The 27,634-nt window shown below is 39.9% G+C and overlaps 1 protein-coding gene across 6 annotated transcripts in view; it reads left to right on the plus strand.

The window, feature by feature from the left end:
- Window positions 1-27,634, plus strand: part of HTR4 (5-hydroxytryptamine (serotonin) receptor 4, G protein-coupled) — a 179,449-nt gene that overhangs the window by 126,362 nt on the left and 25,453 nt on the right. Inside the window, exons 6-7 of one of the 6 annotated variants that reach the window (XM_011985394.1) lie at window positions 20,503-20,622; window positions 21,557-23,298. The exons of 3 other annotated variants lie outside the window; for them this stretch is intronic. In XM_011985394.1, the coding sequence (XP_011840784.1) occupies window positions 20,503-20,622; window positions 21,557-21,647 (211 nt within the window). In that variant the 3' untranslated portion in view covers window positions 21,648-23,298. Of the gene's footprint in view, window positions 1-20,502; window positions 20,623-21,556; window positions 23,775-27,634 lie in introns of those variants that run through there. 2 more of the 6 variants (XM_011985395.1, XM_011985396.1) reach the window with 2 other exon arrangements.

Raw genomic sequence — 27,634 nt, forward strand, 5'->3', positions numbered from 1 at the left:
GTAGAGACGGGGTTTCACCATGTTAGCCAGGATGGTCTCGATCTCCTGACCTCGTGATCCGCCTGCCTCGGCCTCCCAAAGTGCTGGGATTACAGTCTTCCATAAATTTCTTCATGAGGTCATGAAAAGTGCAGGAAGTTGGTCTGTGATGTTTTACTGCGGGAGTGGAGAATCTTATAAGAGTAAGGGTAGCCTATACAGTATAGTTGAAACCAGCATCCGCTAGAGGGTAAATCTTACAAAGGACAGGAATTCTGCCTATTTTATTCACTGCTATATAGCAAATACTCTTCATATTGTCTGATATGTAATAGGAACTTAAACTCTTGATGAATTAACAGATTATAAAATTAATTCTTCTGATCAATTGCTTTAACTTAACAGAACTAAGACAATTTTTGCATTTTTCTTAAAAATCCCACAAGTAGATCATCAGCAAATTCAGATGAATTCAAGAAATACAAAACCAAAAGAATGAAAATAAGTATCAGCTTTTATCCTGCTAATCCTACCCTTATTCTCAGAGACAATAGTTGACATTAGTCTGCTGATCGTTTCAATGTATTTACAAACACTCATAAAAACCATAGAAATATCATAACTCTTTCTCACTTTATGTAAATAAGATCATTTTATATGTACTTTTCTACATCTTGTTTTTTATCCTTTAACAATACATTTTGAAGATATTTTCACTGGGGAAAATATAGCCCTAACTGATTTGTTTTAGCTGTTCCATAATCTTCTGTACTAAAAATACATATTAAAATTTATTTAATTATTTGCTATTAGTGGGCATGTAAGTATTTCCAATTATTTGTCATTGCAAGCTGTACTGTTTTTAATGTTCTTGAACACATTTCTTGATGCATGTGCTAGAATTTCTTTCAGATAGCTACCAAAAATGAAATTACTGTATTGACAGGTATGCTCATTTAAAATTTTTACGTTTACAATAATATTGGCATCCTAGCACACTGTAACAATTTGCATTCTCATCTACAAGTGTGAGAGTATTGAGTATCCTCTACTCCTTCTCCTCACCAATGTTGAATATTATCAATCTTTAATATTTTCTTGATTAAAAAATATTAGGTTGGTGAAAAAATAATTGCCATATCATTTAATTTGCATTACCCAGTGATTTGTCAGATTGAACCTCTTTTAAATTAGTTATATACCATTTATATTTATTCTTATATAAACTGCATCTTTATGTGTTTGGCCCTTTTTGTGACAACTTTGCTGTATTTTTCTTAGAAATTTCTGGATGTTCTTTGTTATATTCTGTATATTCATCCTGTGTCATAGAATTGGCAAATACACCTCCCCATCTCCTGCTTACTTTTTAACTTTGGTTAACTTTTGACTTACAGAAGTTTCAAATTTTGAAAAGGTATTCTTACTTGACCTCTTAGAGTTGGCCTAACTTCCTTCTTAAAATACTTCCTACATTAATTTTCCTGAATACCATACTTTCCTGGTTTTCCTGCTAACTCACCAGCAACTTTTTCCCAGTCTCTTTTAGAGGCTGTTTCTCTCTCTCTGGCCTCAAACTGTTGGAGTTCTTCAGGACTTGGCTCCTGATACTCTTCTCAGACTATGCTCTTACTTTACACATTCACTATCTATAACTTTAAATACAATCTTCATGCTGTCGGTTCTCTCTTTGATCAATATCTCTAGGACATAACACTCCTCTGAGATCCAGAGAAAAGATCCAATTTGCTTCCTTGACAATCCCATATAGGTATCTTAAAATATGGGATTGTCATAAATCTTAGAAATCTTAATGTAATGCAACCAAAACAGAATTATTAGCTCTATACTCTTACCCCCTGTATTGGCCCATTTTATGTTGCTATAAATGAATACTTGAGGCTGGGTAATTTATAAGGAAAAGAAGTTTATTTTTCTAATGGCTCTACAGGCTGTACAAAATGGCATTAGCATTGGCTCAGCTTCTGGTGAAGCCTCAGGAAGCTTTTACTCATGGCAGAAGATGAAGGGGGTTCATACATGTCTCATGGCAAGACGGGGAGCAAGAGAGAGAAAGAGAGGAGTGAGGTGCTAGACTCTTTTTAACAACCAGATCTCACGAAAACTAATAGAGTGACAATTCACTCGTTACTGTGAGGAGGGAACCAAGTCATTCATGTGACCTCCACCCCTATGACCCAGACACCTCCCACTAGGCCCAACCTCCAACTCTGGGGATTACATTTCAACATGAGATTTGAAGGGGATGAACATCCAAACTATCTCACCCTCCAACCACAAGTTTTCTGAGTCATCCCTATCTCCATAAATGGAATAATCTTGTATCATGTTACTAAATCAAGACACTTTTCTGTGGCTCTGAGGGAGAACTAACATATTAGAGGGCAGGCTTAAGGATTTAAAAAGAAACCAATCAGCTGGTATTGAAGAGATGGAGCTAAATAAAAATAACCATAGAATTCAACCATAGGGGCAAAATATAAATCATAAAAATGTAAGATAAATAAATTTCTAGCTGCATGTATGAAATTTAGAATTTTATAAGCATACTTTCATTTTCCTCACCCAAGGCTAACATTTAAAAAGTACTGGACAGATCACTAGAGACCTCCTTCCATTTTATTAATAATAATGATTGTGATTATGAAACCTAACATTATTCCAGAAAAGAATGTTTGTTACTATATTTGAGAGCCCTAAATCCATCATTTGCATCTAATTTTTATGACTCAAAGAGGTAAGGTATTAGTATCCTTGTCATTTTAAAGATGAGAAAATTTAGTGTTAGGGTAAGTAGCATGCCCAAAGTCACACAAGTAGTAAACAATGAAGCTGGAATTCAGACCTAACTCTTTCTGACTTCAAAACTCAGCCTGGTCCTGCCACTTAGAGTCAGAGTTGAGATTACAACTTTCCATGATAACCTTGACTTTTTGGATAAAGTTGATGAGTCATTTTTTAATCTATCAACTCTACCATTTTGTTGATATTTCTCTAGTTTGCCTACAAACCATGGAAGACTAATAATTTGTTCAAATGAAGGCATTTTCATACTCACATTTTTTAAAAGGAAGTAAGCTTAGATCAGATGGGCCTATTCTTATTAACCACTTGTTGACTTCTATCTTTGGGTACCCATTGACTATTCAAATAAAAAATCAATTTAAAAAAAGTTCATCTCATGATTGGGATCAAACTCTTCTTCCTGTGGTTTTCAGAACATGCCTTTTTCACATTTCTTCAACTTGGGCACTTGTTCTTCTCCACTTCTGCTGGATGGCAGTGGTCTGTTTACAGCACTATTTCTCATGACATTCATACTGCTTTAGAGTATACAATTTAATTTAATTTATTTAATTAAATTGTATACTTAATTCCTGTCACATCAAATATTCCTTGAGGGGAGAAACTATGGCTTCCTCTTCTCTAGGTACCGCATAGTCTTTTGTTTTGTTTTGTTTGAGACAGAGTCTCGCTCTGTCGCCCAGGCTGGAGTGCAGTGGCCGGATCTCAGCTCACTGCAAGCTCCGCCTCCCGGGTTTATGCCATTCTCCTGCCTCAGCCTCCCGAGTAGCTGGGACTACAGGTGCCTGCCACCACGCCCAGCTAGTTTAGTTTGTATTTTTTAGTAGAGACGGGGTTTCACCGTGTTAGCCAGGATGGTCTCAATCTCCTGACCTCGTGATCCGCCCATCTCGGCCTCCCAAAGTGCTGGGATTACAAGCTTGAGCCACCGCGCCCGGCCAGGTACCGCATAGTCTTTAACACAGTATCTGTATAACAGTAGATGATCAATTGATTGATACATTTTTTGCTGATGAAATGTCTTCCTGATTCTCTTCAGATTTATGAAGGATTAAAATACTCAAAATAAAAAATTAGGTTTTGTTTGTTAAATCTTCCCTTAGATCCTAAAAGGTGCAGAGAACTTAGTCTACAAGATTCACATTGGGAAGACCCAGTTCATGACAACATTCTGATATTGTGGGGCCTCTTTCCTTTAAAGTCTTTTTGATAGAATGGAATTTTACTTTTCCAAGTTGAATTAGAAACAGCCAAGCCTGACCTCAATGGTTTAGAGTCATAGGTCTCCCAGGGTTGGTCCTATCCTTCTGGCCTTTTGATTTACATGCAATTTTATTATTAAATAAGCGAACAGGTAGCCGATGAAATAAAATATGCTTTTGAAATACATTCTTAGAGGGTTTTGGTTACTAAAATTGTACTAACTAGTGTACACAGTAGCAGAGATGTCTGCAAGTGTGTCTGACTATTTTCTGTTGGACAAGTGTCTTTGGAAATAGGCAACCCATGATCAAAATAGAAGTGAAGAAAGCATTTGATTGGATGATGACATCATTTGTCTAGACATATACATTACATAGTCTTCTAAATATAGCTTCTAAACATGAATTATTATCTTATAAATATTTTGGGGCAATTTTAATTTGTCTTCATGCATATATTAGAAAGAGGCAAAATGCCAGTGTGTGGAATTCTAAGAGGTTTATCAAGTGTGCAAACTCAGATTCTCAGTGAATTTGGAGCCAGCCTCTTTCTCCTTGTCTCATCCTTAATCTTGTTCTGCAGCTGTGTTTTCCCCACCCATCAATATCTGTCTTAGTCTTATGGAAATCACTTTTCTCACTCTAGGAAACCCATACTGAACATAGTGGCAGAGAAGAAAATAAACAACCTAATGATAAAACATTAGCTGCGTTCCTACTAAAGTCAGGAATAAGACAATGATGTCTTATCATCTCTCGTGGTCAACATGGTACATACAAAATCCAAAGAACGAAAGAAGAAATATTCTACATAAAAATTGGAAAAAGAGAACAAAGCTGCCATTATTTATTAATCATCTGTATGATCTATTATAATCACCTTCCAGGAAAATCCACTGTAAACTGTGAAAAGTAGTAAGATATTTCATAAGGATGGATGATATGAGATAACACTCAATCCTCTGTGACTTTCCTGCTCATGAGAAAAAAACAATTAGAATGTGAATTAAGAAAAATACCACTTTGCCACTGCACTCCACTCCAGCTCAGGTGACAGGGTCAGACCCCGTCAAAAAACAAACAAATAAACAGAAGCAATAACTAAAGTTTCTTAAAAAAAGTTTTTTAAAAGTATAAGACCTTTATTGAAAGAAACTTTAAAACTTTACTGAAGAAGAGCAGATAAATTGCTAAAGGTTCATTCTGGATAGTAGAAGAGGTGACTGTAAAACCCGTATTTTGCTTTTGAGGTTATAGGAAGCCCATCAGAACCCCAGGTTTGCAGATTCTGGAACTCAATTTATCAGGTTCTGAAGTCTGATTCACAGGAACCATGTACTGAGCACTTAATGCACCAGGCAGCATGCAGCAGATATAAACATGAACCACTGAAGCAAGGGATACACAAGCAAGGTATTACAGTACAGTGGACATCACTGCAGGTGTGCACAAGGTTTATCAGGAGCTGAGGGAATTGCTAACAAATCAACAGTTTCCTTGTCATCATTGGTGATGGGCATCCAGGCTCTGCTTGAACTCCTGCAAGGAGAGAAGCTTCCTACCTGAGCAGCCTGCTCAAAGGTTGGGCAGCCATAGAGCTTGAAAGGTGTTCCTAATATTGAGTTGACGTTTTCCATCCCTGTGGCTTCTACTCACTAACTCTCATTCTGCCTTGAGAAAGAGAAAAACGGGTTATACCTCTTACGTTAGGACAGCCCTTTATGCATATTTGGCCGTAGCTTCTTTCTGAGGCTTTTGTTTTTCGGAATAAATATCCCAATTTATTTTAGTGCTTTCTGTGTATATTATTGTTGGAAATTTGGTGAGTGCAATTATATTCCCTTATTTGCAACTTTTATTTTTATTTTTCCTGGTCGTTTTTCCGTCAAAGCATGATCAGCAGACCACTCACATTAGAATCATCTGGTAGCTTAATAAAATCACAAATTCCTGGGTCCCACTCATTGAATCAGTGCAGGGCCTGTAAATGACATTTTTACTAATATGGTTGTTATGCATATTAAAGGTTTAGAGCCACAGTCCTAGACTTTTGTGGATCAGAATGGTCCAAAGTGTGCTGGCATTGATTGTGATTCAGGGCTTCAAGTTATGACATATATTAGAATTCTAAGGTTCTTATAAATCTGTTTCTTTTTTTTGAGATGGAGCCTCACACTGTCACCCAGGCTGGAGTACAGTGGTGCAATCTAGGCTCACTGCAGCCTCCGCCTCCTGAGTCCAAGCGATTCCCCTGCCTCAGCCTCCCGAGTAGCTGGGACTACAGGCACCAGCCACCACATCCGGCTAATTTTTTGTATTTTTAGTAGAGACAGGGTTTCACCATGTTGGCCAGGCTGGTCTGAAACTCCTGACCTCGTGATTCACCTGCCTCAGCCTCCCAAAGTGCTGGGATTACAGGCTTGAGCCACCACGCCCGGGCCAGAATCCCTTAAAAGATAACTTTATCTAAGTTAACTGGTATAATTAGCAGAAAATTCCTTTTGGAAGCCTGCTTCAGTTCAGTTATGCTTTAGGCCAAGTAATTCTCCCCACTTAGGAGACATGGTATGATGAGATAGTCTGGTGACCATGACAAGGTGGCAGGTGGTAGGAATAAGTCATATTAATTTGATTTGAGGTTCTTTGGGGACTTGATTATGGGGTTCTTTGTCCATTGGATAAATACCAAGGACCTTGTCAGTCTTGCTGCCTGTTGTATCCTCAGGGCCTAGTAAAGTGCCTGGAACATTGTAGGACTTGACAAGGGGATAAATAAATGCTCTGTCTCTACTCTACTGGCTTACCCTCTCTTCTGTTTAACTGTCTCCATGATTATTAGTTCAGATAACTGAGGGCAGAAAATGGACTAGGGTGCTGACTGTAACCTTAGAGCAGAGAATTTCCCTGTAGAAAATCTGCTAAAGATTCCAGTTTTGGCTTCTTTGGTAGATAATCCCCATCCTCCTATTTCACTCCTTCTTTGTGAAAATAAAACAAAATAATTGATGTGAAATTGCTTTGCTAACTGCAAATCTCTGTCCACATGAGAGTGATAATTTTAAGAACAGACTATTTATAAATTAGGCAACACAGCAGAGATTGCATACAAAGTTTAGCTTTGGAGATGGGCTTCTCTGCTCTCACCAGGCTTAGATTTTTCCCCAGGTTCCAGGTTCAGATCTTACTCAAACCTAGGACACTTACCCAGTTCCTAAGAAGTCTGAGAACTTTTGCAAGTGCTTTCCAAAGAACTTCTTGCCTATCTAACTTGGTTCTTGGCTATCATCCTCCGTTATCCACTGTCAATCCCTGCGATAAACAGGCTGTCCATTGACTTGAAATCTCTAGATCTGTATTGTCCAATAGGGTAACCACTAGCAATGCGTGACTATTTAAATTTTAATTTAACCAAAATGAAACACAACTAAAAACTCAGCTTTTTAGTCACGCTAGTTATCTTCCAAGTGTTCATTAGCCACATGTGGTGAGTGACTATTGGCTTAGATATTAATGTAGGAAATTCTCATGATTGTGAAAAGTTTTGCTTGACCAATCAGCTCCAGAGCTATATGTGCTTCTCTCTGGAAGGAGGCAATACAACTTTCTCTCAGACTCACTAACTCTTGTTATCAGCCAACACTCAGAAACTAATCAACCAATTCTACTGGATGTGCTATATAAATCTTTAACATTTCCATGTACAACATTAGTGTATTCAGATTTCTATATGAAATCAATAGAGGAAAAAATGTAAACATAGAAAAAAAAGTGAAAATGAGTAAGAGGCAAAGAGAATGAACTTCTCCCCAAAACACAGCAGAAGAAAAAAAAAATCTGGGTTACTGCCCCTTGTTATTTCCTTTATGAATAAAAACTATGATAACTTACAATATATTTTTTGTTAACTTGCTTGTCATCTGCCTCTCCAGCCAGACTGCCAGTCTATGAGGGGAGGTACCATGTCACTTTTATTCCCTAAAATTTGCCCATGGTGCAGAAATTGCTCAATTAATATATTTCTTAAATAAACAGATGTTCTTATCATACTTCATTGTTTATCTGGACTGTGTATGTGAGAATAAGTTTCCACCACTTTAAAAAAAAGTGTTAATTCCATAACTGAAATAGTTGTTTGTTCACTGTGAAACCACTTGTCAAATTTTGACTTCAGCACATCAGAATTCCCCTTTTAAATAAAGGTTTTCATACTGTGAATTGGAAGATTTTTACCCATGGATGACGAAATGATTTAGAGTTGATTTACTTTGGATCCTCAGAGGTTTTTCCTAATGTTGTAAAGTTGTTTGACATTTAAAAGCCATCTTATGGCCTTTACCTTGAACTTTGGAGGTTACAATTGTATTCAACGTTTACCTCATTGTTTTGAGCCAAAACAGACTTAATCTGGGTAAATCAAAGATGGATGAGGATGACCTTCCTTTGTCTCCATTAACCCCTACCAGGGCAGACTACATAATTTGCTGGCCAAATGCAAAATAAAAATACAAGCCACTTGTTCAAAAGGCAGGAAAAAGTGTTCTTAAAGGTATTAAAATTTAAAGCCTTTCTTTTCTGTTCATTCACTCCCTCCCAACTTGTCTTGGTTTTTTTTTTTTTTTAACTTGCTAATTACCTTTGTTCTAGTAAAGAAATTTTTGAAATTATTAGCACCAATTTATCATTCATTTCTCATTGATACATGAATCAATTTATCATTCACTTTTACATTGCGCAATGCCCATTTCAAATGTAAATAAAAGAGCATTTAATTTGTATGTGGAATCATCAAAATTGTACAAATCATGGTAGGTAGTTCATACATACTTTTGTATTTTGCTTTTACCAGAACAGTGCAGAAAACTAACTCAACTGCTTTTCGATACATACACATTCTACTAATATTCACAAATTCAAGAATAAAGTTATTAAGAATTTCAAGATGGCAGCAGAGCATTAAACCTAGGTCTGGATTCCTGTATATGCACTGGTCACATACCCACAAAGCCAGCCTTGGTCCCCATCACAACATGAAGTAATCTCTCAGAAAACACTGTTCTTGTTTGAGATCACATCAGGAAGATAGTGAGAATAAAAACTTCAAAAGAACACCAACGGTCTCATCAAATACTCAGGATTAGAAAAGTTAGTGCTGTTTGCAAAATGTACCTGCTTTTCAGAAATGTGTTAATCGGTTGCCCTAAGCTTCTCTCCAGGATGCCCACTTCTAGGCTAATGTGCTGAGGCTGAAACATTTTCCCCTCCATTGAGACTTACTGTTCAGGAAAAGTTCCTGCTTCTGGCTTAGTGGAAGGCGACCATTGGTATGTAATCCAAGGACCATCCCACCCAGTACAGTGTCACGGCTGCAGGTGCTGGAATCTGGCCCACCTGGGTTTCAGTCCTGTCTGAGATCTACCATTTAGTGCCAATATGACCTTAAGCATTTGACCAAACATCTCCAAGCTTTTTTTCTTCATCTGTAAAGTGGACGTAATATTAGAACCCATTTCATGGGACTTTTGTTAAGGTTAAATATGATAACATCTGTTCAGGGATATGCCAGTTCCTATTACACAGAAAGCACTCAGTGAATGGAAACTGCTACATTGTTATCACAAGTATTTGCATAGCATCATCCATATCTTGGTAAAACATCTTCCTCCAGGTCCCCAGTTATTTTCTCAGCTTCCTGATAAGAATTTCTTAAGAAATGAGTCAATAAAAATCTCCATGTTCTAAACACTGCTCCTGAAACAAGGAAGATAGAGCTCCTCTACTAGAAGAAAAGCCAGAAATAAATTAATCACGCTGTTTATAAATAATGATTTAAGCAACATGAGACAAGACTTGTTTCCTGGGTACATCATGCCCTGTGCTGAACAGTTGGGGCTGTTATTTTGAATATGCCTTCTGGATTTTAAATTACCTGTAGGCATTTCTTTGACCCAGCATAAAATATACCAGCCATGTCAAACAAGTCGGGCACATTCTGTGTGTTTGTTTTCCCCCTTTTGCTCCATAGGTGCACCCACTGTCAGGGTGTCGGGCTTTTGTGTACCAGCCCTCAGAGATCGGCACTCACAATAAAGAGGGATTATGCATGCCACCCTGGAGGGCAAGCCCCCAAGCAACGCTCAGCTCCACAAATGCCCAACATGGTTTTTTTGAGGTCAACGATAGAGGCAGTGTGATGTGGTGACCTGGCCCTCAACCCTGGCTGCACAGTACAGCCACGGGGGACTCTTAAGCAGTAACTGAGCCTGAGCTTCACTTGTAGAGATTCTATTTTAATTGGTCTGGTTGGGAACCAGAAGTCCATTTATTTTAGGAGCTTGGGTGTGCAGCAGGGTTGACAACCACTGGTGTCCTGGAAAGAGCAGGAGGCCTGTCTTCTAGTCCCTTTGTGATCATCATGAGGTCATTATCTCTCCCAATACCAATAAAAATGAGGAAGTTGAATTAGATAATGCTTTAAGTTTAGCTCTAGCTGCATGTCTTAGATCACTGAGATTGTGTGGGTTTAAACCAGTAGTTCTTTATCAGGAAATATCTCGTTTTACCAGGGAACATTTGGCAATATCTGGAGGCATTTTTGGTTGTCACAACGTGGGAATACTATTGGTAATAGTGGGTTGAGGCCAGGGATACTGCTAATCATCCAACAATGCATGGAACACCCCAGAGCAAAGAATTATCTGGCCCCAGATTTCCAGATAGTGCCGAGGTTAGGAAACCCTGCTTTAAACCAGTCCTCTGAGCTTTACAACAGAGAACCTCCTTGCCAAGGACAGGAGGAGAGGTCTTTCAACAATGCCAGGAGGTTCAGCCCCTGCACCACTTGCCTCCTTTTAATCCTCATACATTCTAAGGCAAGACCAAAAAGGAAGCCCTGTAGAAGGCAACTGATAACGGTTTCTAGGAGGAAAGGTCCTGAACTTCTGTGGTTAGAGTGCCGGCGGTAACCTTGCAGATAGGCCCTTTCCACAAGGGAGGCTCTAGGAGCTTGTTCTCTTACAGCATGTACTTGGCGAGGACACAGACCTCCCAATTTAGTCAGAGCAGCTGTTCAGGAAGAAATCTCCTCCAAAGCACACTGAGATACCCACTGGAAAACCATATTCCCATGTAAATCTGTGTTTAGTCCATGGTGCAATGGTGCAGGTACCTGGTCCATGGAAATGATAAAAGCTTCATCTTGTACTGGGAATTGACAAGCTGGAGTATGTTCAGAAGAGGGTAAATGCCATGATTTTCTTTACGGAATTTATGACATATAAATAACAGTAGAAGGAACTGGGGATGCTGAACTTAGAGCAAAGAGGCTTTAGGTCATAATTATCATTTTTATATATTTAAAGGGCTGTTAGAGGAAACAGGAATTCGACTTCTTCTGCATAATGTGAGGGAGAGAGGTAAGAAACAAAGGATTGAGGTTATAAGAACATGTATTTCATCACAAAATGAATGGATTGCCTTACTAGGGGATTCCTAGTAAAGCTGAAGGAAAAAAATTGGGTGACCATCAGTCAATTAAGTGTTGACTGGGCTGGGCGCAGTGGCTCAAGCCTGTAATCCCAGCACTTTGGGAGGCCGAGGCAGGCAGATCACAAGGTCAGGAGATCGAGACCATCCTGGCTAACACAGTGAAACCCCGTCTCTACTAAAAAATGCAAAAAACTAGCCGGGCGAGGTGGCGGGCGCCTGTAGTCCCAGCTACTCGGGAGGCTGAGGCAGGAGAATGGGGCAAACCCGGGAGGCGGAGCTTGCAGTGAGCTGAGATCCGGCCACTGCACTCCAGCCTGGGCGACAGAGCAAGACTCCGTCTCAAAAAAAAAAAAAAAACAAAGTGTCAACTGACTGAATATCAGTAACTGGAAGAACCGAATGATCATTAGTCAACATTTCTGGGGAAGAGGTGAGTAGATGGAATAACATATTCTCAGCCCCTTTTTTGTGATTCTGTGAGTTATAAAATCATGGGCATCATCCCACAGTGCAGTTAAGTGTAGGGGAGAGCAAACTCTACTTCAGCCAGTGTTACATTTTGTTGGGTTGAAGACGGAGAACTTCTGGAAATATTACTAGTGAGAAGAGATATGTCAGAGATGATATCGTCAATTTTAGGGGGCCATTCTGCTTTCCTTTACTGAATCTTTGGCAGTCTGGAGTTGGTAGAAAATGTAGACATTTCCAAAGGAGAAATATCTCTGTAGATGCTCAGTGGTAAATAGCTAATTTGATGCCTGCGATTGCATTTGGAAAAAATATTGAATATATTTACTGATCAGGATATACATACACACACACACACACACACACACACACACATTCTTTGAAGCTTTAATATGAAACAAATTGTTGTTTAAAGATTTGCAAGAAGAAGTGGCTCTGGGCTGGAATTAAGGATACATCTTCTCATTCAGTTTTTTATGATACTTCCTTTTTCATACAGAGACAGTTAGGATCAGGACTTCAGGCTCTGGAAAGAAAAAGACAGAATCCCAATGTAGGAGGAACCAGGTTTCTGATGCAGTGGTTTAGTGATACAGTTAAAAGCACAGGAATTGGTATTTGATGGGCCTCAGTTTGATTTTTGGTCCTGCCACTTTGAAGCTGTGTAATCTTGCGTTAGTTAGTCAACCTCTTGGTGCCTTGGTTTTTTCCTGTGCAAAATGGGAGCACACGTGGTTCTTGCCTGATCAGACTGTTGCAAGACTTATGTGAGATAGATACTGTACCTGTACCCGGAACACAGTAAGTCATTGATAAATAATGACATTCTTTTTATAATCACCACCATCTTATTAGGCAAAATGGCAGGAATAGTGGTTGGTAGGACAGGATTCTGATTTCTGGAACTCTGGTTCATTATCGGAGCAGAGTGTGAAGGGAAATGGTGTGGTGTCAAAATCACCATAAAGCCCTCTGATGAGAAACAGGATTGTTCCTGAGCAGTAGGTTCAGGAGGAGGAGGAAAAACACTTCAGCTGCAAGGATAGGTGAGCTGTGAGAAAAGGAATGATGCAGAGTTCTAGCTGCTGTCCTACTGGAAGTCCTGTGAGGTCATCTGCTAGCCCTGAGCAAGAAGACCCAATGAATGTCTCTGGTTATATAAACAAACAGCTGAGTACGTTCTGCTTATATTCAACCAAAGAGCCAAGAATCTACTTTTCAAAAAATTGTTTCTGAATTGTCTTTTCTTATATCCATGCCTGTTTCAGGTTATTTTTAACAGGATTCTTAGAAAGATGTCACAGTTAGAATTGCTTTTGGATAGTTTTTTATTCTCAAAGAAATCAGCGAGTTCGTATTTTGATAAACCTGACAAACAAATACATTTGGCATCTGCTCAAGTTCTTTTTATCCTTTTCTGACTTTAGTTTTCTTCGCTGGCTGATAAAATTTAATTGCTTCCCCCATGTGTAAATTGGGATTGCCTGCTTTGAGTTTCTGACTTTAAGGAAAGGAGTGTCTGTATATGTGTACACACACGTACACACACATACGTATGAATATATACACAGACATATATATAGATATGAATGATTGTCATATATAATAACTAGTTGCTTTAGCAATACTTTGGCTTTTTGGTTCACACTTCACCATCTTTATAGTCATCATCATCTTATCTTAGGAGCTACCATTTATTGAGCATCAGTTTATATGCCAGGCATTGAGCTCGGTGCATTGTATATGACATCTCATTGGGTCATCTCATTTACTCTATGGAGCACATATTATTGTCTTCATTTTACTGATGGGAAAACTGTAACTCAGAGAGATTAAGTAACTTGGCTAAGATCCCACAACTGGTGATGTCAGGGCCAGGATTCTAGTAATTTCCACATCCCTTTGTTGTTAACCACTAAACTGTGCTCCTTGATAGCTAACTCAAAACTCTTGTAAAAATTCAGAATTGTTGATTCCTAAACATGGAGAGGGCTTCAGAAGTGATCTGGTCAAATGTCCCCTCCAGTACAGTGATATTTTCTCTCACTTGCCTGTAAGTAGCTTTCTATCTCTTCTCCCAGTGAGGGATAGCTCATTATCATCCAAGGTAAGGCATTATATTGTTTGGCAGTCCTAGTGGTTGCAAAGTTTGGTCAAATTTTACTTCTCTGTATCTTCATCATAAAAGCTTAGAATTTTCTAGCTGGAAGTGATATGAGAGCTCAAGCAGCCCAGTGGTTATCAAACGTTTTTGGAAGTTGTAGCAATTTTTTCTTCAAATGGTATCTCACTTGGAAGTGCAAACAACAAAAATAGAATTGCTTTGAGCAAAGCAGGTGTTGGTGTGGAGGCATGTGTGCACAGCATCATGACCATTGCCCCATCCCTCTAAAGTCTCCCATGACCACTCCATGAGGTTATTGGTTGAAGTCTTGTTGAAAATAACCTGAAGTAGATTACTGACCTCAATATCTTATAGACAAGAAAATAGAGGCTCGGAGAACTTAAAAAGTTCGCTAAGCTAATGCAGCCACATCATCAGAGGAACAAAGACCAGAACCTAGGTCTCAGAACTCCTACATCCATTTCTCACTTACTCATTAATTCCTCCATTCATTTATTATCTTCTTATTACATGCCTAATAGGGTACAGACACTGTTCTTGGCAGAGGGGCTCCAGCAAAGACCTAGGCAGGCAAGATTCCTGTGGCTAAGGAGCTCACAGTTGGGCTTTTATCTTCTTACTTTTTCCTGATGGTCTAATTCCTGCCCTTGGAAGCTACACACAGACACATACACTCAAAAGTTAACCAGACCATCCTGGGAGACTTCTACATTCAGTCCATTTTTTGCTGACTTTCCAAAAGGGTGAGTTCTAGAATTGAACTGAAAGGCTATTCACACATTTTGGTGGTTTTAGGATGCTCTTTCCTTGACAGAGTTGCAAATTATAAATTATTTTCTCTGTCTCTGGTTTTCTTTTGGGACTATGTATATAATATAGCCATAAAGGGAGAAGCTGCTTCGTCTTTATCACTCAGGAAGATGGAAAGGCCATTCAGACATGTGGGATTTTAAACTGCAAATGCCAGCTGGATTGGGTTGTAATAGGATAACCTTGAGCAGTACAGTAGGACTTGCAGTGGGTAGAGAGGGAAGGACATATGAAGCCTTTCTTGGCCGGACCCAATCTAGTTTTCCAGCTCATTTCCCTCAACTCTTCCCACTGCAGCCCAGCTCCCAGCTCCCCTGACCTAACTCTTTGTACAATAAACATACAAGACTGGTCAACTTTTCTCAAACACATAGGGAATTATTTTGTCTCTGGATCATCTCTGCTGCCTTGAATGCTGTCTCACTTTCCAGCCTGGCACAAGACTACTCATTCTTCTAGGCATGGTTCCAATAGGAGCTCTCTAAACTTTCCTGGCCCACTTTCCCCTCAGTCTCTTGCGTCTCTTACCACCTGCTTGCCCTTCTCTTGGAAGTTCAGCTTATCCCTCAGTATCTTAAGTATTCTTTATGTACCTGACTCACTGTCACTCACATGGGCAGCTTCTCAAGAGCACTGTTTAGGGGTTGAGAATGCCTGTTGCATGAAGGTGCAAATTTAGTGATGTTGTTTCAATGAGGCTCTCAGTTCAGATCCTGACCCCACCACTCTCTAGATATTCTACCTGGGGAAGGTTACTAGGATTCGTTCCACTCAGCCAGAGCGTGCAAATAATAACACCCATGTGATAGGCTTATTGTGAAGTTTATATGAAATAATCCACGAATTTCTTAGCACAGTAGTTGACACATAACAAACATTCAGTACATATTGGCTGTGTTTAAAACATACTTTTAAGGTATTTTCTCTGAGACATTTTCAGGTTCTTTTATATTGGAATACTATAGAAAAAACAGGTAGATAGTCTGACTCCCAAAGATTCAGGTTTCAATCCTTTTATTTGCCATTTAGGAACCATGGTAGACAATGGAAAAAAGTCATGAAAGGAAATTGATTTGACCTGTTAGTTCCGTGTGCATATTGAGAAATAGGGAAAGAAGTACATTGGGATTAGAATCAGCCACGCCTGATTTGATCTCGCACTTTGGTGTATTGAAACATGGACATATCTGAGGCTGGCGATGGAATTAAAGGGCCTTGGGAATACATTTTGTCCAGAGGCCACAATGTTAACATCCCAAAATGTGAAAGCTCAGCTTTCTGCAAGCTTCAAAAAACAGTAGAAAGAAAGATCCTAGAGCTCATGCCCTGCAGATGCATTGCTTTATGTCCTTGCCAAGACACTGTGCTTTCTGCAATTTAGTTTTCTCATCTGTCTGATAGGAGCTTTGGCACTTGCATGCTACTTTCGTGATTTTTTTTATCATATCACCACTCTAACCATGCCATGCTAGTATTTATTTACTATTTTTCTTTAGAGACGTTTTAAATCTAAATAATTGTATTTGTAAAGAAAACTCTGTATCGTGACCTTAAATGCAAAATTACATAGAAAAGATGATTTTTAATATAAATGCAATGAAAATAAAACAAAGTTATTAAAATTTAACTTTATCTCATTTTTTTGCCAAAGACTTTGAGCCTGAAGCCTGCACTGCGTTTGTTAGGTATTAGAGACTTGTTAAACCAGAGCAGGACCACACTGAGTCAGAATGACTGAATGAAATAATTTGAATCCCCTTGCTGTCATTCAGATTATTTAATGCTGTGCCCATTGTCTGAGATATCTCTCACAAAACACATCCCATGTTTGGGAAATGCTTGATCTTCTAGCCTCTGTAGAATTCTGGTTGATAGTGAATCTAAAGACAACTTAAGAAATTGACTTTTAACAAGCGAACTTGCTGATAACTTATTACAAATCTGTGTGTCTCACGGTTTGTAGACATCTCAGTTTTTATCAGCTAACAATACCCAAGAATTCTATTTCTCATCACTTGAAGATCACCTAGAAAAACATTGCTTTGTAGATCTCTTTACATTTTTTGCTTTCTCATTTTCATAATCACCAAGTCTTTTCTCATCTGTTTATCTTCAATGTGATGAAAACCAATAAACACTCACTTGTCCACTTTGCTGAAATGTATGTTTTATTTCATTGTTTCCATTCCTTTCCCTTTGGGAGCATCACTAAATGCTTCAGATTTCTAGCTCTGGCCCCTCTGACCTGCCTGTGCTTTCTCTCTACTGCCCACTAAGTCTCTATCTCTAAGCTGTCTCTCTGGTCTGAATAGAATGGCTGGCGGGAAATCTCATACACCTGTGTGCGTAAAAATCAACTGAGAGCAGTTTTTTAAAATGCAGATTGCCGCTCTCTCCGCCTCACTCCTGCCCTCCTGCCCTCGCTGTCAAAGGTCTGGTATGGATCCTGGGAATCTGTATTTTATACAAGTACCCAATATAGTTCTCATGCACATAGCCTCTGGACCTTTGAGAAAGATGTCTTAGCAAGTGATTCTCCTCCTTCTCTTCCTTCACTTCCTCCTCCTCTTCTTCCTTTTCTTCTTCCTCCTCTTCTCCTTCTTCCTCCTCCTCCTATTCTTTCTTCTAGAGAACAGGTAATTGTAAGTCTGTTTCATTAACTGCTAATATTACACTTCGTTGTAAAACTTCCCATCACATAAATGATTTCCATGTTTCCGAATGGGCAGAATTCTTGATTTGAAGGGCAAAATACCTGAAGTACTAGATCCACCATTACCCATCAATCAGTCCATGACCCTACATTACACTTTCCTATCCCTCTAACATGGAAATAAGACTCTGTACCTTCTTGCTCTAGAGATTTGCATTGAAGATAAAATGTGAGAAAAGATATGACAATGCTTTGTAAATTGTCAGGGATTTTTACCAACACGATTACAACAAGAAACTGCATTTTAAAAACTCATCCGTTAAAATATTGGAGAAAGATTCTTTTTAAATGATGTTTTGCATCAGGGATTTTGAGTGGCTCTGCCAATGTTTTTGATCAAACATATGTTTGAGGAGAGACAGTTGTGATCTCGCTGCATTTTAAGTTGTGGCATCTCAGCCCCACCCTATCCTATCCTACCCAGATACGTTTAACAGCTTTGCAATGTAATTTCACAGATTCCGGAATTGAGGTCTTTCAGATTCTTTAATACAAATCCAAAATTACCCTCCCTGTGTTTCCCGTGAAACCTCTTCCCTCCACATGGAATATAAAGTATCAGATACTAACAATAGAATATTAAAAGCCAGATTTGAAGCAATTACCCACAGCTTTGGAGAACAGTCCCACACACAGCTGGTGCCCAATCAGAGGGCCTGTCTCTGTCACCCACCATCCCCGCTACTCGTAGAATCAGAATGCCAGAGTTGCAAAGGATCTTATAGATTATCCTCCCCTTCATTTAACAAATGGGAAAAGTGAGGCACAGGAAAGGGACGAAGTCATCCAGAGTCACTCAAATGGAGGCATTAGAACCCAGGTACCTGTCTTCCGGTTGCTACACTCTGCTGCTTTCTTCTCTGAATTAGTACGGTGACTTTGTAGCTGGGAGTGAAAGGGGCTTCCTGAGTGTTAAAGCCACGTGCACTGAGGATGATCTTGTTGCACAGGATGGAGGTCTCTTGTGGTGCAGCATAATGTACCATATTGTTTTTTATCATGTATGAAGGCCTAAAAGGCAGATCACACTAAACTGTTAACTGTGAACAATTATGTAAGTATAACAATGAGAACCGCGGCTATGAGCCAACTATCCATAAGATCATTCTATCATTATTCTCAAGTTCTCATCCGTCCTGCTGAGAGAGATGGTTGTGAGTCCTTCATAGCGTTAGATGCTGGGCCACTGTTCTTTCTCCATGGCCGGAGCTATATTGATGTAACCTGGTATTAGGCATCAAATAGCAATACTAGAGTATTTTCAATCTTTATTTAAATCTCTAAAAGAATTGTACAACAGAGCCAATATATTGAAGCTGAGTTTGCCAGTGTCAAAGATAGATAGAGAGGGAGAGAAAGAGAGAGCCAATGTAGCCCTTCGGGAAACATTTCTCAAAGAACCTCTTCCTCTCTCCAATTGCTCTGGAGCCTTCCGCATGCCCAACCACATGGTTTTCTTCAGCTCTGATCTTTTTGCCTTGTCTTTTATCCTCACTCCTCATTCTTTATTATGTTTATTCATGTAACCCCTCTCTTTGTCTTCTGTACTTTCCTCCTACCATTGCAGGGTTTTTTCCCCTCCTTTACACGTTGTCTCCCTAGTTCTACATCACAGAAAACATTGGGTTCCACTTGGCAATGACTCTTCTTTAATGATCAGATGGAGTTAGCAGGAAAGAGTCCAATGTTAGTGTCACAGTCATATTGTGTTGCAATAAATGGAGAGGTCACATCACACTGCAGATTTCTCACAGGTGGAACATTTATAACATGCACCCCTGTACATATTCATTTCACCCAGGAATCTGCCATAGTGGGACAAAGAAATGCTAGAGACAGCAAGACCTAAATACTATATCTATAGTGGTAGTTGTCAAAATGATGAATGACAACACAGTAGAACAATTACTAGCACAGATGCTGGTGTCAAAAATGACTTAAATGTAAGGTCTGACCCTGTCATTTATTAACTGTGTACACTTGGGCAAATTACTTATACTCCTTGAAGCTCAGTTTCCTTGCCTGTGAAATGGATATAGTACATGAATTAAGGCACATAATGCATTCAGCCCAATGCCTGGCACACCAGTGCTGCACTAATGGGTGGTTGTTTTCATCGTTGCTAATAATGACAATAATAACAAACATGACACAAAGGGAATTTGGCCAATGAGAGATGAGAAATTCTTATTTTTTTTCTTCCCTCTCTCCCTCCTTCCCTTCCTTCTTTCCTTCCTTTCCTTCTTCTTTCCTTCCTCCTTCCCTTTCTTCCTTCTCTCCTTCCTTCCTTTTTTAGTTTCATTTCTTCCCTTTCATTCATTCTTCTTTCTCTCAATAGATATGTTCAATGAATAAGACAGATAGAAATGTAAGGGAGCACGTAAAGGCCTGAGGGCACATCTTGAGTTGTCTAGAGAGTTTACACTTTAAAAAGGCATGTGGAAAATCTGGAGGAAGGAACATATAACCAAGGATGAATCAAGGATGAACAAAAGCTATGTTCAGAGCTATGTTCGGATCTAACCCAGAAATAGTTAGATCTCATTATTTAGGGAAGAAATCTTGCATATTCTGCTGTAATAAGAATAGACTTCCAACTGGAAAGAAGAGAACATTTTAGGGAGAAAGTTGCTGTCCAGGATTGATGGAAAGCATTTAACTCTTTCTAGCCAAGATGTGTCATGTCTTAGGGGTTTAAAGGAACTTGTTGCTAACAAGTCTGATGATCTTTGTCTAGGACTGGAGAATAGGTGGAAGCCTGGAGATAGTAAATATTGCCCCAATTTTTCAAGAAACACTAAAGCTAAACTCCAGAAACCATAGACTCATAGCTTGTGTAAGTAAGATTCACTATTGTATAATAATTCATGCCAAATAATTTCTTTATCTGTTAGGAAAGACTTTCTGTTTGGCAGAGACATTTTAGCAAGGCATTGGACAAAGCCTGTCAGAGTGGGTCCATTCTCAGGCACATTGAGCATTAGATGTTTGACTGTCAGGAAGCCTGTTTTGGGGTAACTATGATTTTCTGTTTTATCTTGCTCAATATTTTTTACTTTGCCTGAAAAACTAAAAGGCAGATGACACTAAACTGAAATATCTACTATTGTAGATTATTTGATCTTCCTATGTGCTTGCAAAAACCTTAAGATCTAGTTTGAGTGGATGCTAAATAATCATATCTTGCATGTTAAAATTGCTATGATTTAGAATGATCTCAGCTGACTAAAGTGATATCAAACCAAGATAACAAAGTTTAACTGAGTAAAATGTGATGATTTATATTTTGACTCAAATAAATAAATAAATAAAATCAACTATGCAGCAATGTAGTAAAGAACCTTAGGAACTGACAGCTGTTGTATCAAAAATGATCAAAGTTGGCCGCAAGCTCAATATACGCCAATAACTTATTACCATTGTTAGAAATGAACTGAATTTGACTACATTCATAGAAGTAAACCCAATTGATGATGAAAAGTACATGATGTAAGTCAGGCTCATTGCCAAAATTTGTGCACTTTCCTAGTACCATAATTCAAGAGAGGTGTTCAAAGGACAGTGCCCATTATGGGGAATAATCTGGAAACCATAATATGTAATGAACTATTAAAGAAAATGGAATGTGTAGCCTGGAGTAGGGAAAACTTGGAGGATATAACCAGTAGAGGGCACAATGCTGAGGGGGCCTGATAGGCGCACTAGGTCCATCAGGTAGAAGCCACATGGACACCGATTTTGGCTGAACATTGATAGGTTATTTCTAATAGCTACTGTTGCCCAGAATTAATATGGACTGGCCTGTCATTTGAAATTCCTAAGTAGAAGCCAAATAGCTACCCATCTGCATGGCACAGAGTGTTCCTGCCATGCAGGTGGGCTCTTTCAGGAGATGGTCTGCAACATCCATTTCAATTCTGAGGTTCTGTAATCTTCTCCTCTCTCTAGGGATGCAGTGGAGTGTGGTGGCCAATGGGAGAGTCAGTGTCACCCGCCAGCAACTTCTCCTTTGGTGGCTACTCAGCCGAGTGACACTTAGGCCCCTGGGACAATGACCCAGAAGACAGCCATGCCTCCGAAAGAGGGCCAGGTCCTAAGCTGCTGCTTGCGCGCGACTGCACCCGGTATTCTCTTCACCTGAGGCCTTCCTTCCGCCGGTGCAGGAACCCGGTGCACGCTGGGCTTTTCCTCCGAGATTCCAGCAGGTGGCGCTGGAGGGAGTCAGAGGACATAATGGCCGCCTTGTTCACTTTTTATTTCCCAGCACTCCCTCTTCCCAGATTCTCTGCTCTTGCCGCATGGTCTCTGGTGTCTCTGACATGTTCCCGTCACTCACTGTGTCTGGTCTGTCTCACTCACGTTCTAAGCACGATAGCTTGTTGTGTCCTATCGCGGTCACTGATGTCTCCAAACACACCTTCTTTGCTGTGTGGGCTCACAGATATCAACAAAATACTCCCTCTCTGCTTCTGTCTTAGCCAGAGTCCTCGCTCCTGTCTTGCTTACTTGCTTGGTCACGTCCGTCACAGCCATGTTCAAGCTATCCCCTGTCTCTTCTTCACCCTGTTCTGTGCCAGACGCTAACACAGTTTTCTCCCTGTGTCTGGGTCCAAACGTGCATCCTCTTGGCCGGCCCCCTTGTCAGTCCCAGACATCCATTTGCTCTTCCTTATGTCCAATGTCCGTCCTCCTCTTCAGGACATGCTCCATATATTTTCCATGGAAGACACAGGGTCAGAGATCTGTCAGAGGAAAATGGTCTCCACAGCAACTCCGGAGGGAAACTGAAGACAGATAGCTTCCCCCTGGTGTCCTGGCCGCTGGCGTGTCTGCCCTGAGATGCTCACTGTCCTGCTGGGCTAGAACGGGACATCTTCTAAAGAGCCTTGGGCAGGGCTAGCAACATAGTAGGTGTTTATTAGGCTTCAAGATCTTTCCCATGAACTTGTGATGTCATTTTAAAACCTTTCAATCTGGCTTTGTTGCTCCCAAAGGAAGAGAACTGTTGGAAGTTAACACTGGGTAGACTCATTTTCCCCTACAGCTCCCCCCAGGTGCAGGAGGGCAGGATCCAGCAGTACTGGGGATGCGTAGGCAATACTGGACTTGAAGCCAGAGGACCCAAGTTGCCGCCCTGGCTGTGCTGCTAACAAGCTGTGAGATCTTGAATACTGTTTTTTCATCTCTGGACCCCACTTGCCACATCTGTGCGCTCAAGCTTGGACTAGAGGATCTTTAAGTTTTCTTTCTGTTTCTAGGACAACAGGATGCTGCTATAGCCGTCTGCTACCTCGAGAAGCCATGGCCTGCCTGCCTTCTGGCTTTGTTTCAAAGGAAAGACCCTCCTCATTTGGGCCTTTTAGACCCCTGACCTTTCCAGCTTTTTCATTTAGATTAACCTGGATGTCTTTTATTCAAAGCTGATCAGTGGCTCTTGCGAATGCCCCAGAGCAAAAGTCCCTGGAAGGTAAATGCCAAACCCAGAGCCATGTGAGATTCTGACTTTGATCTTGGCTGTGGTTTGATAGCATCTCAGGATTATTTATCATACTTTCCTTTTTTCTTGTTGCTTATGAAGTGTCAGTTATTGTTTCCATTGTTGTTTACTTTAGTTCTGGAACTGAAACTGACAGGAAGAAACTTTGGAATAAGGAAGAGAAGATTGACCAAACCATCGAAATGCCAAAAAGGGGAAAAAAAAAAAAAAGCCTCTCTGTCCTATGAAGGCTTAATTCTGTTGGGGTGAAAGTCATGTTTTAGGGAAGGGAAATAGCCTCTGAAAGAGAAATGCTATTCAGAAGTCGTGAGAAATATCTCTCCATGCTGAAATGTTCTTTGTGTGGACTGGGATTCTCCCTGATCAATGGAGCAGATTGAACCTGGGAACCATTCTTGTCACATATGAAGAAAGTTTATTTAAGTTCTAACTTGCACCCTGACTCTATGGCTGGACCAACCCCCTCGGATTTTTCAAGTCATTGTTCCCTTGCCATCACTAGGCTCAGCAACCACCATTAGCAGGCAAGCACCATTTGAGGTGTTTTTCTAATATGAAGAAGGGAGCAGCCAGCTTCTGGGCCCCACGGCTCTGGACCTGATGATGAGACCCACCCAATCTGCTGTGGCGGCCCACACACCCACCCACTGCCTGCATGAGTACCTTGGTGGGAGGAGTACAGCACAGAGGCAGCGCATGCACTGGGTCCATTGCTGACTTATTAAGCAAATTGAACTAATTCCTGAATGTCTCAGACCTCAGAGAGAATCTCTCTTGTCTGCTTCACAAAGCTGTTGTGGAGATAAGTAAGATAAATTTTTTTGTGAAAACATTCTGTAAATCATAAAATGCCATTCCACATATTTATCATTACTTTGGGCGTTTTGGATTACTGTGGATGTGCCTGAGCACTCAAGGACTAAGAATTTATTTACCAGGAGGTAAACCAACTTAAGAGAATAAGTTTCTATGTTGATAAAGAAACAGAGAAAGAAATGACCCAGGGCAAAGTTCACAGGAAGGTAAATGCCAAACCCAGAGCCTTGTTAAAAAAATAATATTTTAAGAGCACCCCTTGGGTATTAATTCTTCCTGTATTCCCAGCACTTTGGGAGGCCCAGGTGGGCGAATCACTTGAGGTCAGGAGTTCAAGCCTGGCCAACATGGTGAAATTTGATCTCTACTAAAACTACAAAATTTAGCTGAGTATGGTGGCATCTGCCTGTAATCCCAACTACTTGGGAGACTGAGGCAGGTGAATTGCTTAAATCCGTGAGGCAGAGGCTGCATTGAGCTGAGCTTGCACCACTACACTCCAGCCTGGGCAATAGAATGAGACTCCATCTCACTAAATGAATCAATCAATCAATCAATAACATTCTAGGAATTGTAGAAGCACCCTTTGGGTATTAATTCTTCCAAATCTGTCCATCCTAATTTGGTCATTTCAGGTTGCCCAAAACACAAATTTATGAATGACAAAAACTCATTTAAAGGGATTTTGTTATTCACAAAGTAGGGGACTACACGCTAATTTTGATGATAATGAGTGTAACTTCTCATATGACTTCAAAGTCACATGGAATAAGATTCAAATGTCTGTTCACTATAAAAAATGTATTTGAAGAAGAAAATACTTGGGCCATCAAACTCATCCCCACACTGTAAATTATATATATACAAATCCTATGAAAAAAATCAAACATGGACCAGACTATGACCAGCTAGCACGAATACTACATAAAGAGTCAACTAAGATATTGAACCTGATAACTTTTGAGAATTTTCCTGATCTGATAGTCTATGATTGTTAATTGTGGTTTAATGCCATTTTAGCTAACACCTTAATTTTATTTACATTTTTAATAAAGTAGAATTACAAAGGGGCCACTTATGCAGTTTATAATGCACTGAGATCCCTTGTATAATCAACATATAAAGTACATGTGTGCCCACCACATAGAACATGAAACAATTCTATCATTTCAAAGGATTACAAATTGTAATGATGGTTTTGTTTTGGTTTGTGAGATTGTATAGCTATGATTTATTTGAAGTTAAGGCTTTGAAGGTCCTAGAATCCCTGATTCTAACTTTGTTTACATGGAAAGCATCTTTGGCTTTATGATTATCAACTTTTTGATGCAGTTTCCAGAAATGTGTTATGGAAAAAATTGGAGCCTACATAGATTTTTTAATTGATAAATTCTATTTATTGATAAATTATACATATGTTTATATGAGTGCATTCTGTACATGTTTATATAAATTATATATTCAAGGAAAAAAATGAGTCTGAAAACTAATGACTGAATTTTGAATATGCAATAAAATGCCAAAGTCAACTCCCTTGCCTCAGTCTTGTGGAGCTTCTTGGGAACCTCCAAGATCCCAGGGCATCCTCCGGTAGCTATGTCATTTGAAGCTGGAGAATTTCCTGACTCCAGTACCAAGTTCCCCTCAAAGGAAAGCTAGGATCCCCAGGCCCTATATAATATGATTTTACCAGATTCTACCTGTCTGCCTGTCTGTCACCATCAAGGCCTCCAACAATAAGACAGATCTCTATGGCATGGTCACCTCATGAGCAGAGGATGGGGATCCTGTTCAGCTACTCTCAGAGCACAAACCACGAGGAGCCATTTAAGGCAGTGTGACAGTATATATCTGGAGGTCTCGGATTGAGGTTAAGCATGTTATCCCTGCTGAAGCTTTTAGGGAAAAAAAAAAAAAAACTGGGGAAGGTGGGTGGTGTCATGAGCCATCCAAGAGCCTGGAGTTCGTCTCCCTTAGGCCCAGGTTATGTGTCAGTGAAATCTAGGTACCATCTCTTCTGGGTGTGGAACAATGGAATGAACCCTGTCAGCAGTCAGGAGACAGAGCAATGTCCAGAGTAAAATAGACTTAGCTCTTTTGTTTACCTCTTGGGACCTATCTTCTCACATATAAAATGCCAGGGGTGGAGAAGAATTAGGTTCTCACATCAGAATCCTTTCTTCATTCACAAATTTACCTGGAATTCCATCACATGAAAGATTCAAGCCGGATGGGGAATAGGTAGGTCTGGATCCCCTATCTCTGGTTATTGTAATCTATGCCCTGGAAGGAATCTTCTTGGGAGCCTAAAGCCCAATCGCTTGACCAGGGAATATCCTCTGTGCTGGTGCTTATTTTCCTCCTGTCCTTAGCTTTTCTGAGGCGGTGTTCATAATACTGCCATGAACTGTTTTTTCCAGGTGACAGTCATTTCCTCAAAATCACGCCTCCCCGTTACAAAATCTCTTCTTCCAATCAGAAAGCACACTGTCTCCTGAAACTTCCTTCCTAGAATAGAGATCTGAGCCTTCACTGGTTGTGAGGCACCTGCTACTAGACCCCAGAAAACTCCTGCAGAACCCACCTTCAAACTAACCTACCCTTGGGAGAATGCCCTCTTTCTTGATTTCTTTACAAATTGTCTATTTTCATGTTGGAGCATCTCTAGATTCATTCAAGGGGAAGATACTAGTATTGATTTAGCACTTACTGTGCGCTACGTGGTTTCTATTTGTTATAGTTTAATTCTCTCAATAGCACTATGGCATTCAGAGAAAAAGAGATTTTCTGAACACCAGCTATGAGGTAGGGTCTCTTGCCAGAAACCTACTAATAAAGAAACCTGACAAGGTCTCTACTCTCTCGTGTCAGAAACCAGAAAATAAACAAGGAGACATATATACATGAATAAGACAAGTTTAGATACTGATACGTGCTATAAAAAGAATAAAAAATAGAGATGGGCAAGGGGATGTTTCAGTTGAAGTAGTTAGGCGCGGTTAGATGGAGGAGGTGTGCTCTGTGATGGGGGACAAGAATGCTAAGGAGTCAGGCATATATTTCATCTGAGGGAATATCGCGTCAGGTAAAGGGAAAGGCAAATACAAATGCACTGGGGCAGAAATGTGCTTGACATAGCCAGTATAGCCTAATGAATGTGAAAAAAAGTGGTAGGAGATGGGATCAGAGAAGTGAGTAAAGGCTGATCATAATCCAGTAGCTTTGGTGCCATTTACCAGTTACTACATGTCAGCCTCGGTGAAAGCATTTTACATGAGACACCTCATTTAACCCTATTAAGCTAAGTATCATTTTCCCATCATAGGGATCAGAAAACCAGGCTGTACGTCAGAGAAGTTAATCTGGAATTTTTAAGGATGCAGAAATTACCTGCGGCTGGAAATGGAGCGCAGGTTCCACCAAATCTAAGGGGACTTGATTCACCTGAGGCCTGTTCTTGTTAGCAGCAAGAACAATCTTTGAAATGGATGGATTCTCTTCTTGTGCACTATTCCCCTTTGCCTCTTTGTTTCTCCGTGGAATTTTGGCTGTCTGCAAACAAAGATGCATTTATGCAGTAGGTCTTCGTTGATTTCAAGTTAGCTAGTTCCAAATGGCATCTAATTGGAAGGAAAAGCCAATTATTGGCCAGCCAGAAAGTGATTCTTGATAAAAATTATTTTATCAGAAATGAGTGGAAATCAATCTGGCTA

The sequence above is a fragment of the Mandrillus leucophaeus genome, unplaced genomic scaffold (genome assembly GCF_000951045.1).
Source record: "Mandrillus leucophaeus isolate KB7577 unplaced genomic scaffold, Mleu.le_1.0 Scaffold282, whole genome shotgun sequence".
Lineage (NCBI taxonomy): Eukaryota > Metazoa > Chordata > Mammalia > Primates > Cercopithecidae > Mandrillus > Mandrillus leucophaeus.